General features: G+C 39.7%; 1 protein-coding gene across 1 annotated transcript in view; it reads left to right on the forward strand.

Moving 5' to 3' along the window:
* Nucleotides 1-996: 996 nt before the first annotated feature.
* The window catches only part of LOC124721923 (protein-associating with the carboxyl-terminal domain of ezrin), a 79,150-nt gene continuing 61,510 nt past the window's right edge, over nucleotides 997-18,636 (forward strand). Inside the window, 4 exon segments of the mRNA XM_047247076.1 lie at nucleotides 997-1,803; nucleotides 1,882-2,067; nucleotides 2,143-2,234; nucleotides 7,721-7,890. Of these exon segments, the coding sequence (XP_047103032.1) occupies nucleotides 1,615-1,803; nucleotides 1,882-2,067; nucleotides 2,143-2,234; nucleotides 7,721-7,890 (637 nt within the window). The 5' untranslated portion in view covers nucleotides 997-1,614.

Consider the following 18,636-nt stretch of genomic DNA (forward strand, 5'->3'; position numbering starts at 1 on the left):
TCCAGTAGTGCTAGGTACTTGTTAGCAGCAGTGTGATGTGCATCCATAGTCTATACGGGAACGTATCAACGTGCAGTAGAGGGTGAGCAGAGCGTTGGGGTGAGCCCCCCACCATACTCTTGTCACTGATCTGATAAGGTTCAATGCTTTTTCACATGTAGTGACAACGTTTTGAATATGAGGCATCCAACTCATTCTGAAATCGAAGAGGACACCAAGAAACCTCGCCTGGGATTTTAGTGGTATTTTATGACCAGAAAGTCTTACACTATCCAAGAACCCTGGCATAGTTTGGTTGGTGAAAGGAGCGAGTACCAATTTTTCTGCTGAAATCTGTAACCCACCGCTACATAATGTTTGATCCAGTGTGCCCATCACATTTGATAGCTCACACACAGCGTGATCCATTTCTTTGGTCGACACTTACAAATATCATCTGCATTTTAACTGGAAAAGGGATAATCCTCGCCAGCTCGTTAGTATATAGTGCAAAGAGTAGGGGCTGAGGATAGCTCCTTGTGGAAGACCTGTTGTAAGACGACGTGGTCCAGTTAATTGATTTTGGAACCGAACCCCTATGTGTCTTTCAGCGAGGAAAGTGCTGATTCCATAAATCAGTTGTGGCGGGATTCTAATGGTTTCCAACTTCTGTAGCAACACATGTATAAGAACATTATCATACGCTCCAATTATATCCAGGAATATAGCTATTACATTCTCTTTCGTTGCTGTTGCGTCATAGATCTCTGGGTTTAAGGTATTTAAATAATCTATTGTTCCCTTGCCTTTTCCAAACCCATACTGACTCAATGACAGTGTCTGATTTGATTCCAACCACCATTCCAAGCGATTTCTTACCAGGCATTATAAAGCTTTACCGATACAGAAAGAAAGAGATAGGTCTATAGCTATAGTTGTCAGTTGTAACAAAGATGTTCACCAAAGATATTTATTTTAACTGTCATCTAGTATGCAGGAATATCAAAAGAACTTCTTTGCACGTAGAACGAGTGCAGAGAACTATTGTTGACAATAAACATAATACACGCTTTTTGCAAAATTTTCCAAGCGCTTGATTCATATACATGGGCCAGTATTCTTTTGTGGCCAGATACTGACTTTTACAGTTTTTGCGTTGGCTTAGGCTGACTAACATTTGAGCATACCGGTGTTTTCACACTTCAACAATAGACTGCTGGGTATTGTGATGTCATTCAAGTACGGTTTTCTTGCCAATTATAGTAATCTTTGCGTTTGCAGACAAGCGCCGTGTACGTGCCAGAAAAAATTGTTATGTAAGCTTTTGGAGCTGTGAACGAAAGTAATTCGTGGCTTGTTCCAAAATTCGATAAAGCTTTCTGTTTCGAAAGTTATTTTGGCAGCGCAATCTGTAATATTAGGCAAGCGAAGATTCGCAATCAGTATATTTATCGTATAAATATTATAAATACCTGTATGAACCGTTGAATATAGTGTCAGTGAAATGTGTATTAGATTCCATGTATGTGATGCAGATGTGCTATTCCGAATATTTTTTGTTGCAAATAGAGCATTAAATGATAGATCTGGGTACCTGTTTGTATCACAGGACGCATTACTGTAGCATACACTAAAATGGGGTCAGAAACGAGTAAACTACCAGATCTTGAAATTGAAGAGAGAAATGTGGAAGTTACTGCTGACTGGACAATGCATAGAGCGCACGTGTATTCAGAAAAACCTTACAGTGTATCTTTATTTGTATTCGAACCGAGTAATGACGTGAATGTGAAGAAGACAGTTCTGTTGGAACGCTGTGCAAAAGTGAGTCCTTTATCTGCGTCAATGTTACAGAAACTCAGTTGAGTTCTTTCAGATACATTTCATTTTGATGTCTTGCAGAATTTGCTAAAGTACCGCCATCCATGCATATTGAAGTACATTTCTTCATATTGGTCAAAAGGTTCATTCTACTTGGCGACAGAAGTAGCAAAACCACTTACTCATGTACTGCAAAGCCAGTCTCCTTTGCAGATTTGTGTTGGACTGCATTCTATTCTAAAGGCTATAAATTTTCTACATCGGAAGGTAACCCAAATGTTTAATACTACAGTGGCACTGCCATCAGTTTTTGTATATTTCTTTAATAGTATCTGTTTTCAGGCACAAGCAAGCCACAATAATTTGTGTCGTGCTGCTATATATGTTAGCCCTGATGGCGTGTGGAAGCTAGGAGGCTTTGAACACATGTGCCCGTAAGTTAAACTCACTACTTATTTAATTCGTAGTTGTTTGCTTTGATTTCAGAGGGCAAATGTCCACTGCTTGCTTTGTTACTTCCACTATTCTTACTTATGAACGACCAGGTATCTTTTGAATGACTGTGCATGCTGTTATTAGTGTAATTTTATGTTTTCGATATCTACAAGAGCAACATCTAGTAGGCTACAATATATGTGCAGATTCTGCCCAGAAAACCAGTTGTTAGGATTTTCTAAGATTTTCACCAGATATTAAGCATTTGGAGTTTTTTAACCATTCCTGTTTTTAGTCTGCATGCTAAATAACCCTGCAGCCATTCAGTTGCCTTTGTTATAAATGTTTATTGGTCTTACCTTACGTGTACACCACATTATACAATAGAGAATTGTTGAATGAGAGAGAGCAGCTGTTAGGATGCTGACCTCATATTCAGGAAGATGGAGTTGCTCTGCCCATTCTACCTGATTAGGGTTTTTTGTGGTTTTGGTTTTCCTGGACTGCTAAGGGAAACGCTGGTATGATTTCTTAATCTAGGCCACGGCCAAATGCCCATTCTATCACCATAGGCCACCAGTACTCTCATCTTAAAGCATGATATGTATGCCGCGTATTATATTTTGGCCTGCTGATTGACACTGTATCACCCTGACAACTCTCATATTGATATGATCATTGTGAGATGATACTTGGACAAATAAAGATAAATAAATAAGTTGAAGGAAGCTCTTTCAGGGCTAAATTTAGAATAGGGGCAGTAGCATTCAGGGTGCTTTTAGTCTATGATACGTAGGTTACTAGTTCATTATTTTGTATGAAACACGCAATTTGCCTGCTGCTCTCTTGTGGGATCCTTCCAACTAGCTGTGGTCATACTCCACATTGTGCCTATCATGCCTTACAGTGAGAGATGCCAGCATTGATTTGTAAGTCATGCAGGCCTAACTGTGTTAGTTCCCCTGTTCTACACTCTTTCATAGACAGACTGCAGTTTACAGAAATCTTATTGGTACCAACAACTGAACTGGTGTGTAGAGGTGGTGTTACTCCTCTAAGTTAACTAACATTTATAAGCATAATGGAAAGTCACAGATGGAACAATACATAAAATAAGGGAAAGGCAACCATTCACCTATAATGCACTGATGTGTGGTGCATAAATATGTCTAATAATAAACAATATTCTAACGCTCACTTGTTTTCTAACAAAAGTGCACACATTTACACACCCAGATGAAGACAATCACAGTTGATCTGGAACATTGACATTGAGATGAATAGATCATGTATTGCAATTTTATGTATAATCTGCTACTGCTGTTAGTGTGGGGATTAGGTAGTGTTGTAAGCTTGACTGGCTAATTATTCATTGAATAAGTGATCAGTAAACCACAATACAGTTTTTATTTATTTTAGTTTCTGTTCGTTTTTCTTTTTTTATAGCATATTTTAATTATATAACACTTTTACAATTTCTGTGTTTGAGCGGAAGTATTGAATGTGAATATGATTGGTAGATGGCAAGAGCAAATTCGTTACTATTAGGTTTTTATATTTTCAATGGACAAATGATACTGTAACTATTGAGGGACAAAAAGAACAGTTTATAATTATTTTCAATCTTATCAAGCTAAATTATTTCAAGTATATTTAAACATAAGAGCATTGTACACTATAGTATGTACGAACTCAATGAGGTGGTGCCTTTGTTAAGACACTGACATCAGACCGACTTCAGATTTGGAGGATGAAGGCTCCTGCTCTGTGTGACCATCTTGATGTAGCTTCACTTACACTAAATGCCAGAACGGTTCTTTCAACATGCCTTTTCCTTATACGAACTTCTGTATGTACGAACTTCCAGCATATATCTGTATATACTGTACTGTTCATTTGCACTTCATAAAATATATATATTTGACATGGTTTTTGTATTTTTAGAAATACCATTTTGTTATTTGGATTATTTGAAAATGGGTCCCAGCTGGAAACTAGTCATTAAGTAAATGGAAAAAATTATTTATTTATTTAAATTTGCAACTTTGGCTGGTTTAATGTTGTATGAGTCTGTATATATGACTCATGTTTTTTTCCTTGTATCAATGACTGTCAGATAATAGCACTATTTTGCTCTTACCTTTGTTTTCGAGTCTTTTATCAGTCATAGTTTAGGTGTAGCTGTAGATTTTTCCATTCTTGTCACTTATTTTTTATCCTACATGACTTGTTTGTTGGAACACTGAAGCTATCAGTCATTCATTTCAAATTGCTTGCAGTGCAGCTAATTGCACTTCGTTTTGAACTGATTTAGAAAATATATCTGCCTCGTATTATACATTCACATTGTTAATGTCTTCCTTACGGTACTTACGACAGAGCCAGATTCTTTCATGTTACGAGAAAATTTCTACATGTTTAATGGTTAACAGTTCAGAATTTATTGCATAAAATACTTTTAACAGCTTGTCTTTTTGAAAACAGGGAACTACAGAGAGATCTGATTCCACCTGTCTGCTTTGATTCATGATGTCACCAAGATAGTGGACAGACCCTCTTCCGCCATATACAATATGATAACCATAACATCACCACATACAAACGTGAACGAAAATAAAAAAAAACTAGAAAATATTTCACTCAAGCAGTAAAATGAAACTAGCAGAACAGCCAAAGGAAATAGACGGTTTAGGGCAGGGACAAGCTAAATGTATGACAATATGAATGCCAGCACCATCCCAAAATAAAAGTTATCCACAAAATCAAGCACAAAAAATTCTCAACATACAACACAAAGATGCAAAAACGGAAACCATTGGAATTGTAAATTTTGAAACTTCCTGCCGGATTAAAACTGTATGCCGGACTGAGACTCAAACTCGAGACCTTTGCCTTTTGCGGGCAAGTGCTCTACCAACTGAGCTACCCAAGCACGACTCACGCCCCATCCTTACAGCTTTAATTCTGTCGGTACCTCGTCTCCTAAATGTAAATTTTGCTTGGCCTATATAGCCCAAACAATTGGATTGACAAACAACCCACAACTCAAAAAGGCAGTATCACAGATTTCGCTTGACTTATGTAGCTCAGCCAAAGCCAGTGGGGGAAAAAAAAAAACACATGCAAACAGAAAACCCCCAGATTCTTTTGACCAAATAAAATACACACTAACACCTGTAAGCCAAAAGAAAAAGAAAACATACATCATGGGAAAAATAAAACTAAGTTGGTACCCTTCCTCCTCCCCCAACACCACCACCCCCCCCCCCCCACACAAACACACTACATAAAAACAAAATTTTCCAAAGAACCCCAACCCCCCTGCCTCCCAATAAATCAACCCCCACTCCTAAACACAACCCACAAAAAATACAACAAACAAAAATTAAAAACTTTCATACCTTAAAAAAAAAAACAAAAAAAAAAACCCTAAACCAGTCCTCAGAAGACAAAACAATAAATAAAATAAGGGATAGGCAAGGAGCTTTCCTTGACCACGGGAGTGTGCATTTGCGTGCGTGCGTGCGTGCGTGTGTGTGTGTGTGTGTGTGTGTGTGTGTGTGTGTGTGTGTGTGTGTGTGTGTGTGTGTGTGTGTGTGTGTACTATTGATGGGGTGGGGGGAGGGCTAGTGGTCAAAAGCTAGTGTGAAAGCTGTTTTCTGTTGTGTTCTACTGTGCTCCAAAGATGTGCTATATATTACCTTTCTCTTATTTTACGTATTGCTCCATCCAGGAATTTCCATTATTGTTAAAACAAATTAACTCTTCAACCTGCCCTACCCACCTCTCAGAACCTGCCCCATTACCCCCCAAACCCCATCTAAAAACCCCTTCTCCAATCCCACTCACGTAACTTGACTTACAGCCTGTAGCCTAGACATTCTCCATAATTGTCTGTCAGCAATAGTCATCTTCTGTCAGCAGTAGTCATCTATAAGAGGTTGCAAATTGGAAGAGCGCCTCTCTCCGCTCCCTGTGACAGATTTGGTGGGCCTCCAAAACCCCCCTGTTGTATTAGTGCAAGCCCTGGTGGAATTATTTGTAGACTCCATACTAAGATTCATGATCAAATGATTGTAACCCCTTTCGCCGTATAGGATGAAACGGCATCACACACTTCAGTACTCCCCTCTTCAAGATATTCGCCCATCAACCCCACATGTACCCTCTCAGTTCGATTCCGCAGACCCCCCCCCCCCCCCCCCCCCCCACACACACACACACACACACTAACAAACATGAGAACCACAGCTCCCATATTTCCTCTTCTCAAACTGTGACTTATCAATCTCCATTCCTACCTCAGCCCCCCCCCCCCCACCCCCCCCGCCCCGAATTTCTCCTTACGTTGCACATTCTCACTACACCCTTCCCTGCAAAATGAAAATCATTCCAACACACTTTGCACACTCACTCCTGACTCATGCACACAAAATTGAATAGGTGAACAATAACAAAACCAATAGGGCACTAAAACTCTCTCCTTGATGGTCAACCTAAATTTCTCAAACTAGGTCTCTCTTCATGTAGATCACCCATTGTTATGATGGCAACAACACCACATATACAGGTCTCTGGTCTGAGAAGCCGGAACTCTAGTCAACTTCGTATGCTTATTACATACACATCGTCACCACACTTTGTGGTAGCTATCACATCTTTCCCCAGTGCAATCATGAGTGAATGACTTAAAATTTTCCGTCATATCCAACATTAACAAAAAAGAGAAACACTATTAGATTTCAGACCATCAAAAAACACACAGCATAAATCTTACCTCACCCAAATGTGAATTCATGACCCCCAATAAAAGAAATCAAATTAACTCCCTTGCAAACACAATAATGATTGTAAAAAGTCAAATGGCCCACTACCACACACAACACAACAGACTTCAAACATGAACCTGCAACACAATCACACACCACCAAATACGACGACACGCTGTATACAAACATGACCCGATTGAAAATGCTGTGCCACAATGATGTCACACAACACAACACACTTATGTCATGGGTCCAAGCAGATGAGTGGGATTGGACACTTCACTTGACCCTAAAATAGTAATAATACCTACCTGCCACTCGTGAACTCTGCTTGTGTGATCAGAAAACAAAATGAACAAGCAGCTTAATACTTGATTGGTGTGTTTTACTGTTTGTGTACTACTTTTTTTTTCAGGTGTATGGCATACAATACATTTACTGTAAAAAAAAAAAAAAAAAAAAAACATTCCATTTTCAAAGATTGCATGCCACACCTGCCTCCGCCCCCCCCCCCCCCCTCCCTATGCACACACACAGAGACAAAATGAGAGCAGTGTTGAATGTGCTTCCCATAGTAGATTCCTCATAGTTCAGGACCATTTGTAGCACAGAAAGATGAACCTAGTAACTAGCACTGTTTTAAAAACCGACTGTAATTAATGACACATTGACATGCAGATTTTTCTTTGAATTATCAATATCATTTATTTCCACAGCTTTTCAAAACTAAGCCATGCATTTTTGCAAAAAGCAAGTGATAGCAGGTATCAGAAAGCTATAGCACCAGAGGAGGAGTCACCAGAAAGTTTACTCAGTTTGCCTACTTCAATTGACCAGTTTGCCTTTGGTGTTCTAGTTGAAGAAGTTCTGAACTGTGAAAGTGAAGGTTAGTTGAAATATTAATTGTTCTGTTTCTAATGCTGTTTGCAGTGGGAAGGAGTGACTCAAGCAGATAAGTGCAAGAATAATGTTTCACTTTTCAGTATTGTAAGATATAACTCTGTGACTCTACTATGTTCCTGTGCAAAATTGAGTCATCAGGTCCATATATTATGGTGATAATTTGTGATTCTTATATACCTGTGTCAGTAGACAGTGAATTCTTACAAAACCACTATGTATTTGAACTCTTGTGGGATTTATTGTTGATAACATTTGTTGAACAGGAAGTGCTGTATTTAGTGAACACAAGCCAGAGAATTTGTGAGCTTGTGGGGACTAAATGTGTGCTTATTATTCAGTGTATGTGAAGTAGTCTGTAAAAACTATTTCCAGTATGTTTTCACATGACTAATCACGAGAGTTAAAAAATACAAACTGGAAGCTCTTCGTTAGAGAGGTAGATCAGTGGTTAAGGCACTGGACAAAAATTCGGGAGGTCCTAAAATGGACATGACCAATATCCTCTCCATTCTTGTCCTAATTACACCGATGTCCTGTACCAAATGACTTTGTTATCCACAAGACATTAATATTTCTATTCCTGAAAGCTCTTCTTTGATACATTTGTTTCACTCTGTATAATATGAATTCATGCGTTTTTGGTTTCATTTGTTGTGAGTGTAGGATAGAAACATGAAATATCAACAAAATGCTGGGCTTGTGATCAAATGCATGTGCATTCATATAAATTTACCAGAATGGTATTACAGGTGTCTGATTACAGTTGGGCACTGCTGCATTGATGCAGTGTTCTAAAAAATAGTGTGAACTGTAATATCTATAGAAACATAAATTTAAATCACCCAGGTTTTCACTAATACATACATTCATTTATGATGAAGGTTTCAGTACATAATTTTATAGTTATTTCATGCAAATAGGCTGAACTACATGAATTTCTCCACTTCGAAAATATCATTGCCATCTAGTGGTGAATGAATGGTAGAACTCCTTGCAATCGCAGCTCTGTGCAGCACAACGCAGCCACTACCAAACCAAACATGTGTGAACACTCCTCTTCCTTCGATGTACCGACAACAAGTGGAACGTGTTCAATGCAGTGCACTCAGTGTGGATGTGACTTAACATATTCGGATAGTATTTGTTTGGACACTTTGAAATTACGTGTAAGCTAGGTAAACGAATCTCCGATGTTGTGACATGGGTATAGACCTTTATGATCATAAAAGTATTTAGATATGCTAGCTACATTTGGTATGCAGCAATGTAAACCTAAAGTGCATCAATTGAAAAGTAGCAGCATTGCTTATTATCATGATGGGTTCATGGGCATCTCAAAGAAGGAAACAGACATGGGTATGATCTTTGCGGCACTTTAAAAATAGAGAATGGAAAGTGATTCAGAAATTCCTAATGAATGACTAAAAGATTTCAAAAGACTTCTACAGACAGCTGGGGGACACATTCTGAATTTCAGACTGTCAATTGCTGCTTCCCTCAGATTAGCAATTGCAATTTGTACTCATAATTCACTGCACAGTCTTCGAACAATGGGCAGTGATTTACTTAACGTCAAAGTATTGTAAGCAGACATTTGAGAACAGTTATGTAGCAAAGGAACATGCAAATTCAAAATCAGTGGAGTTTAATATTGTGTGCAAAAGTAAAACGTTTTCCAAAACAGTGCTTCACCAAAGTATGTAGCTTTGATTCATTTACATAAAGTAAGTTTTTTCAGCAGCACAGCAGATGACTCAACTTTCTGCTTTCTACCATCAAGCCTGGATATGGATGTGATTCTTTTCATGACCGGATTCAAAAGTATTGTGCAAAGAGTCTCCGACAAGAATTGCGCCAGTCTGAACATTGACTCAGTGCTTATTAAGGTTTAAAGGAGGGGTGCTGTCATGGGATACACATCTGATCAGTTGTGGAGGTTTTTTTCCTTTCTTTTGTTTTGTTTGTGGCGTTCATACATGATACACGCAACCAGCCTCCAAAACATGATATGCTACGATTTGACATATCTGATTGTGCCCACGTGCTTATGCTCATGGTTACATTTGTTGTATACATACTGATTAAATCACGCTGTGCTCCCATCATTGCGACAAGAGGTCGCTCCAAATACGAATTAAATAAGGAACAGATAACATTCATGCCTCCTAACACCTTTCCTGGCGTGTACTGCTTAAATTGTTTAAGTTGTATAAAAGTTATGATGTTCGGTTATGTAACATTATTCTTAGAATTTTATGCGTAACTCTACGCAGAGACCCACATACAAATTTACTGTTACACCACTCAAATTGTCGAACCATATATACTTAGTGCTACACGTGAGAAGCTAGGGTAGATCACTAGTCAAATATATATAACAAAAAGTACCTCTTCCATGCTGATGTAAATCAAAACATGTACACTCATAGAAAAAAACGTTGGACACTGAAGTAATTGTCTGTTGTATCTACAATACCAGACACACATACCATCAGTTAATATGTAAATTATTCGAATTGCAATTATCTGTTACTGCTAGAACAGCTATCACAATGCATGATCACATTACATGATCTCATTTGGCATATAATGAGCGTACAACTGCTAGAACAGCTATCACAATGCATGATTGCATTATATGATCTCATTTGGCATATAATGAACATGCAATACATAAAATGGTGAGTGAGCATTGTGAAGGATCTCAGCCTGTCACATGGTATGACACTGGCGATTGAATGGGATATGTAGCTTGATACTGTCCATGTTGGTGAAATTAGCTAATCACTAAATAATGGAAATAAAGTGTTTTATTTAAAAATAACAAACAACATAAGCAGGAAAATGACTTCTTTCTAGAGTTTCACCATTTGGTGAATATGCTCCATGGTGAATAAGCATGCAAACGAAGACTTATAATAGCTCAGTTCACAACTAGCTCCCTCCCTCCCTCCCCCCCTGCCTTGATGGAATAATACAGTTAGGGTTCTGATGTCCAAACAGTCTAGCTGTACTGTTCCAGCAAGGATTTCAGAGGATCATATTAATTAAGAAAATGTTGTGTGTTGTTGCTACCAGAAACAAGGAATTTACTTGATTTTATTTACTGTAGACGGAGAGATGCAGTTCGTAATATTCCCTGAAAGTGTTTGATAATATGCTGCTTGAGGAAGACTTCATTGGTTTGACAGTAGAAAATTTACCTGAAAATTTTTGAGAGCCTTGTCATAGTGTTTGAATGTAATGATGGCCATTTGTAATCTGCATGAACAGCTATACTCCATACACTACACTACACCACTTGATTCACCACTGTAATTTGATCCCCCCCCCCACACACACACACACCAGTTTTTTTTCTGTTAGTGAAAGTTGTGATGAAAGGAAGAATGTAGAATGAGATGTGTCTGGTTTTGTCATCATGACTATTTTGTGAAATCCATGTGGGAAGAAGTAAAATATTGCGGAACCGTTCTCGATACCTGTGTATGTGAAATTTTCACAGTAAACCTCTCTGTGACGCTCAACACCTCTATTGTAACATCTACTGATGATGGAGGCAGGTGAGCATCTCAGCAATACTTGCATGCTAAGGTGTTCTGCATGTCCTCTATTAATCCTACCTGCTAAGGATCTCAGACTCATGAACAATATTTGAGAATTTGTTGAATGAATGTTTTGTAAGCTACTTTCTTTGTGAGTGAATTATATTTCCTTGGTATTCTTCCTATGAATCTCTGTGTGGCATCTGCCTTTCCTCCAAGTAATTTTGCGTGTTAACTCCACTTTAAATAACCACTCTTTCATATGTCATATGCAAAGGTTTTCATTGTTTACATTTCATGCTTATTTATGTGAAATAAGTAACTTTTATTTATGTTGAGTGTCACCTGTCGGTCCATGCACCAAGCATAGATTCTTATGTCTTCCTACATTATGTTATACTTTTCTGACATCACAACTTGTATCTCTATATATCAGGAAGCTTCTAATGTTATCCAACATATAATGTATTTTGTGTATAGAGAGTGAGGAAGGTATGACAGGTCACCCAAAATACTGTCAAAACAAAAAAGATTATTAAGGTGTGTTGTTTTTGACAAGTTATGGTTAACAATGTTGCGAATGTTCTGATATACACAAGAAATTTTTCAACATTTATAGCTGGCAACTTATGACACCAACTTAAGAAAAGAACTATATACTGTTTTCTGTGTTATTGGAAAGAGCCCTTCGAGTACCACAAACCAGTGCCCCACTGGCATGACAGAAACTTCCACAAATGTCTACCCAACTTCACTAAATATATGCAAACACTTAACTCAGGCACATTTCATGTGTTCACCTATGCACTTGAAGCCCCCAAGTCCATTCTGCTGATGTAGTGATCAGGCAACTTGCTTATGATGCTTTTCAGACTTTTGCAGTATGTACAGCAGTTGAAAAAGTGCATATGGTTTCTATTTGTGGTGAAAGTGAACATTCATGTAGCTGTATCCTGAACGGCATCCTGATCATGCCAAGCCCTCATGGTCTGTCTTTGTGAACATCACATAAACATTTCAGGAAACTGTAAGTGTGAAGAAAATAAAATCCAGCATAAAAAATAGCAGCTGATCAGAGATATGCAACTGCAATGCGGTTGGCTGCTCTGGACCCTGTGTGTACCTGCATCTGTGTTATTAGTGAAAAATGAACTTCCTTTATATTTTCATCGTTGCAATAATTAAAAATTTCTTGGCCTAAGATTTTGCATGTAAATAATCATGTATAATTGTATCACATGCAGTAGGCAGTATTATCCCAATAGCATTTATATGCTATAAAGTGATTCTGGATTCACAATACTGTACCTTGAATTTCACCAGGCCTTACCACTTCCTAGCCCCTTGTAATACTTAGTTAGAAACTTATATGTCCATGTTATACTGCATTAAAGTCCTCGGGCATGATTAATATTTCTTATAGGCATCTTATTTTAACTTTGTCCACTGATAGAAATGAAGAGGTGTTAAGTCCGATGAGCATGCAAGCCATTTTGTTTCCCTGTTGAATGATCCAATGCTTTCCAAACATTCCATTAATAAGGTCTATAATTGTCTGTGGAGAATAAGTGGGACCTCTGTCATGCTGGGACCACATGGCTATCCAACTGTCAAGTTGGTACCACATGGATTCCCCAAATAGTGATCATAGTTATTATGATATTTTGCATGTAAGTAATTTGAAAAGTTTGCAATGAAAGAAAGGGGCCACTATGAGTTTATGTTTGGTACACAGTAGACTTTTATTGCTGCATATAAAATTTAGCTAACATACTGGATATTTCAAGCAATGGAAAATCCAGGAGGGACTGTAACAATATTAGAGAAGGAAATTTGTTACTCACCATATAGCAGAGATGCTGAGTCGCAATAGGCACAACAAAAAGATTCACACAATTATAGCTTTTGGCCATTAAGGCCTTTGTCAGCAAAACACACACACACACACACACACACACACACACACACACACACACACACACACACACACACACACACGTCTGCAGTCTCAGACAACTGGAACCACACTGTGAGTAATAGCACCAGTGCATGATGGGAATGGTGACTGGGTTGGGGGTAAGGAAGATGCTGGGGTGTGGAGGGGGAGGGATAGTATGGTGGGGCTAGCGGACAGTGAAGTGCTGCAGTTTAGGTGGAGGGCAGGAGAGAAAGGGGGGAGGGGGGTAAGTAGCAGAAAGGAGAGAAATGAAAATAAATTAAGACTGGGTGTGGCAGTGAAATGACGGCTGTGTAGTGCTGGAATGGGAACAGGGAGTGGGTTGAATGGGTAAGGACAGTGACTAACGAAGGTTTAGGCCAGCAGGGTTACGGGAACGTAGGATGCATTTCAGGAAAAGTTCCCACCTGCACAATTCAGAAAAGCTGGTGTTGGTGGGAAGGATCCATTTGGCACAGGCTGTGAAGCAGTCATTGATATGAGGGATATCATGTTTGGCAGCGTGTTCAGCAACAAGGTGGTCCACTTGTTTTTTGGCCATAGTTTGTCGATGGCCATTCATGCAGACAGACAGCTTTTTGGTTGTCATGCCTACATAGAATGCAGCACCATGGTTGCAGCTTAGCTTGTAAATCACATGACTGGTTTTACAGGTAGCCCTGCCTTTGCTAGGGTAGGTGGTGATAGTGACCGGACTGGAGTAGGTGGTGGTAGGAGGATGTATGGGACAGGTTCTTGCATCTGGATCTATTAAAGGGGTATGAGCCATGAGGTAAGGAATTGGGAGCAGAGGTTGTGTACGGATGGACGAGTATATTGTATAGGTTCGGTGGATGGCAGAATACCACTTCAGGAAGGGTGGGAAGGATAGTGGGTAGGACATTTCTCATTTCAGGGCGCAACGAAAGATAATCGAAACCCTGGCGGAGAATGTAATTCAGTTGCTCCAGCCCCACCTGGTACTGAGTTATGAGGGGAATGCTCCTCTGTGGCCGGACTGTGGTACTTTCGGAGGTGGTGGGAGAGTGCAAAGATAAGACATTGGAGATTTGAGACCTTAACTTTTCCCGGCGAATCGAATGTTCAAATAACCTACGGGTTTGCTGCCGGGTGACGTCGTCAGAACCGCCGATATTTCGACAGGAGCACACCCTGCCATTCTCAAGGCACAAATGCAAGGAAGAAAAATGTGCAAGCAAATTTAATACCTCGGTTCATAGAGGAGAAACAAGGAAGATACCACACACAGAACAAGTGTCAACACAACCTAAGATAACCAACATCAGAAATATCGATGGTTACTATTAATCAACAGGTGAGGTAGCACTAATTTTGACCCTCTGTTTTTTGAGGAGAGACAGAGCCGGATTCCAAGCAGCATTTAAACAAAATCCACCATCTCTGTTAATAAGGTTGCTTGATAGTCTGATTTCAACAGCTTCCTTAATAACACTATCCCAATAGTTTGACATGCAAGCCAGAATCTCTGTGTTGTTGTATTCAATAGGATGACCAGTGTCAAGGCAATGTTCTACAATAATGGATTTGCTCAGCTGTTATAAGCGTGTGTGACGCTTATGTTCAATACACCGGTCTTCCACAGTCCTGATTGTCTGACCAATATATGACATGCCACAACTGCAAGGAAAACGATAGACCCCAGCCTTACGCAAACCAAGATCATCTTTTACAGACGCCAACAGGGCCTTAATCTTGGAAGGTGGTCGAAAAACACATTTCACATCAAATTCCCATAAAATACGGCCAGTCCTGTTGGAAATGCTTCCTGCGTAAGGCAAAAAGGCCATAGACTTAGGTGCCACTTCGTTGCTATCGTCACTCAACCGTTGTACAGAAGGTTGATAGCGCAACACACGTTTGATCTGCCTCTCACTATCACCATTCTGACGAAAGGTGACTTCGAGACGTGCTAGCTCAGCTGCCAAACTTTTAGGGTCTGAGATAACGTGGGTCCTGTGAACCAAGGTGCGAAGTACTCCTTCACGCTGAGCTAGATGGTGACAGCTATCAGCTCGCAGATACAAGTCAGTGTGGGTGGGCTTCCTATAAACAGAATGTCCCAACGTACCATCAGTCTTCCTTTTGACCAACACATCAAGGAAGGGAAGGCATCCATTCTTTTCCACCTCCATAGTGGACTGAATATTCGGGTGGATTGAATTCAGATGTTCCAAAAACCAGGTTAAATTCTATCTACCATGAGGCCACACATCAAAAGTATCATCTACATATCTGAAAAAAAACATGCAGGTTCCAAGGTCGCTGACTCCAATGCGCGTTCCTCAAAGTCCTCCATAAACTTATTGGCCACAATAGGTGACAACAAGCTTCCCATTGAAACTCCACGAGTCTGTTCGTAGTACTGACCATTGAATAAAAAGTAAGTGGAAGTCAGCACATGTCGAAACAAATTTATTAATTCGACACCAAACTTAACCTCAATTAGCTGCAACGAATCAGAGAGAGGAATGCGAGTGAAAAGAGAAACCACATCAAAACTGACTAAAATATCAGAGTCATTCAAACGCAATCCCTGCAATCGACGTAAGAAATCTGCAGAGTTATTAATGTGGTGTTCACACCTACCTACTAGTGGGCTCAACAAACTAGCAAGATGTTTAGCTACACGATATGTCGGAGCACCAATATTAGAAACAATAGGCCTCAATGGGACAGCCTCTTTATGGACCTTAGGGAGGCCATATAATCTAGGTCATACAGCACAGCAAGAATTAATACTCTTTATAGTCTCCTTTGACAAAGAACTTTTCTTCAGGAGGCTATTTGTCCTTCTCTCAACACTCTTAGTAGGGTCAGCACCGATTTTGCGATATGCCGAATCAGAAAGTAGACACTGCATATTTTGAATGTAATCGTGCTTGTTCAACAAAACGGTGGCGTTACCCTTGTCCGCAGGTAAAATAACAATATCAGGATCCATTCTAAGTGAACGTAAAGCAGCCGCCTCAGCTGCTGTAATGTTGCACTGGGGTGGACGGGCGCCAGTCAACACACAAGCTTCCCTCCTAACCTCTTCCACAACCTCGGAAGGTAGTTTATAAACATCCCGTTCGATAGAACTAATAAAATCAACGACTGGCAAACTCTTAGGCATAGGTGCGAAGTTCAAACATTTCCCCAGCACAGACAAAGCTGCGTCGTCAAACGTTTTCTCAATGAGATTGGTCACAGAATGTCGAGAATTAGAATTAGACACTGAGCCAAGGAAACGGTCAAGCTTCACCGAATGACGAGCAGTTACAGATTGAAATTCCTAGTCAGACTGCGACCAAGAGGCACCATCCACCCAATCCCAAGAAAATTCAGAAACATTAGACACCATCATTAAATGAAGCTGAAATAATTCCTTAGAAACAAAATCTAATTGACGGCGAGTATAGTGGATCCTTTCACGGAGAAGAGCTAAACCAGCATGTTGCTTGGTGCGATTGGCGGCAGGAGAATTAATATGATGCACAACCTTAGCAAACGTTGGAACCACACTATGATTTCGACACTTCAATAAAAACGATAATGCACATTCCAACCTTACTCTACTGCTGCCGGCAGCAAACCCGTAAGTTATTTGAACATTCAATTCGCCGGGAAAAGTTAAGGTCTCACATTGTTTACCTCTACAGGGAGGAAATGTATCGTTGCCTGCGGAGGTTGGATAAACTTCTCAGAAAGATGTAGGTGCCTTGAAAGATTGGTAAAAGATGGTGGTTGGAGAGGGGGGGGAGATGAGTAATATAAAGCAATGCTATAGTGAGCACCAATAAAATGTTTCTTGTACTATGTTCATTATTATAGGCTACTACCCATCACTGTGTTATGTCCATTATTTTACAAGTATTATGAATTTCTATACTTAACAAAGCCTCAGAGAGTCAGCGACTGCCACAGTTTTCTTTCTAGCATCGTTCATACTTTATCTTGATGACATGAACTATTTTCAAAGTGCAGAAATGTACTGCTCTGTCCTTCTTTGGCCTCCCTGCGAGTTCATCTCCGGTTGCTGGACTCGTTATCATTGATTTTAGCAGACAATGCCTCATCAGCTGATTTGTTTTTACGTTTCATCCATGTGGGTGGGTTTTATCATTCAATCTGAGTTTTAGTGCATGTCCTTTATCCCTCTGTGTCCTCCACCCTAGTGCTTTTAGGGTGAAGGTTTTAATATGTTGCAGGATGACTGGCTTTTCGTTTTTATTTTCGTGGTTGCCCAGTCACTGTAATCTGCTTCCTTGTTTTACTCTCTTCTAACTGTTTCTTGCATATCTCTGTTTTCTTGTCCTCTTTTGCTCCTTTTAGTGTTCATTGCCTTTCGTTCTTGTTGTCTGTACTTTATTTCTGTTTTGTGTTATATGTCTCGTCTGTTTTATTCTCAGACTTGTGGCGTTGCTTTATTAGGAACAAGGGACCGATGACCTCGTAGTTTGGGCCTTTTCCCCCTCTTTTAAACAAACCAACCAACCAACCAACAACCACTCCCGCCATGCACTAGTGCTGCTGCTCTCAGTGTGGTGTCAGTTGTCTGAGACTGTGTGTGTGTGTGTGTGTGTGTGTGTGTGTGTGTGTGTGTGTGTGTGTGTGTGTGTGTGTGTGTGTTTTGATGAGAGAGGCCTTAATGGCCAAATGCTATAATTGTGTGTATCTTTTTGTTGTGCCTATTGCGACTCAGCATCTCTGCTATGTACTGGATATATCTTTAGACTTGAGAGTTGGTCTCCTTGCCGATCTCGAAAATAGTGATTTTACGTATCAGACTCATTTGCAATTACGCGCGCAGGCAATGAAGCTAGAATGAAATGCTCATAACACCCCTCATATCTCAGAAATGGTTTGAGATATTGAAACAACATTTTGGCAAATGACAATGCACAAAGAGAAGAGTATTTTGCCATATGGTAGACAAGTGGAACTTTCCTATGTACTGCAATATATGAGTAACTACAGACTTTCGCAATGGAATGGTGTAATTTATTGGGTCATCTGCAGCTGGTGAAATAAGGGTTACTGTGGCTTTGCAACAAGGTAAGTGAAGAATTTGCATATTTATACCAAGAATGTGCGTTTGCATAAGCTTTTGACCTGATTTGTCCTCAGTTCCTCATTTAACAAACTATTGTTTCAGGATTCCGTTACATTTGCAACTTCATTAGGATGTTAGCGAGGTAACAGTGTGAAAATTGCTCTTTATTTT

Source organism: Schistocerca piceifrons, chromosome X, assembly GCF_021461385.2.
Source record: "Schistocerca piceifrons isolate TAMUIC-IGC-003096 chromosome X, iqSchPice1.1, whole genome shotgun sequence".
In the NCBI taxonomy this organism is placed as follows: Eukaryota; Metazoa; Arthropoda; class Insecta; order Orthoptera; family Acrididae; genus Schistocerca; species Schistocerca piceifrons.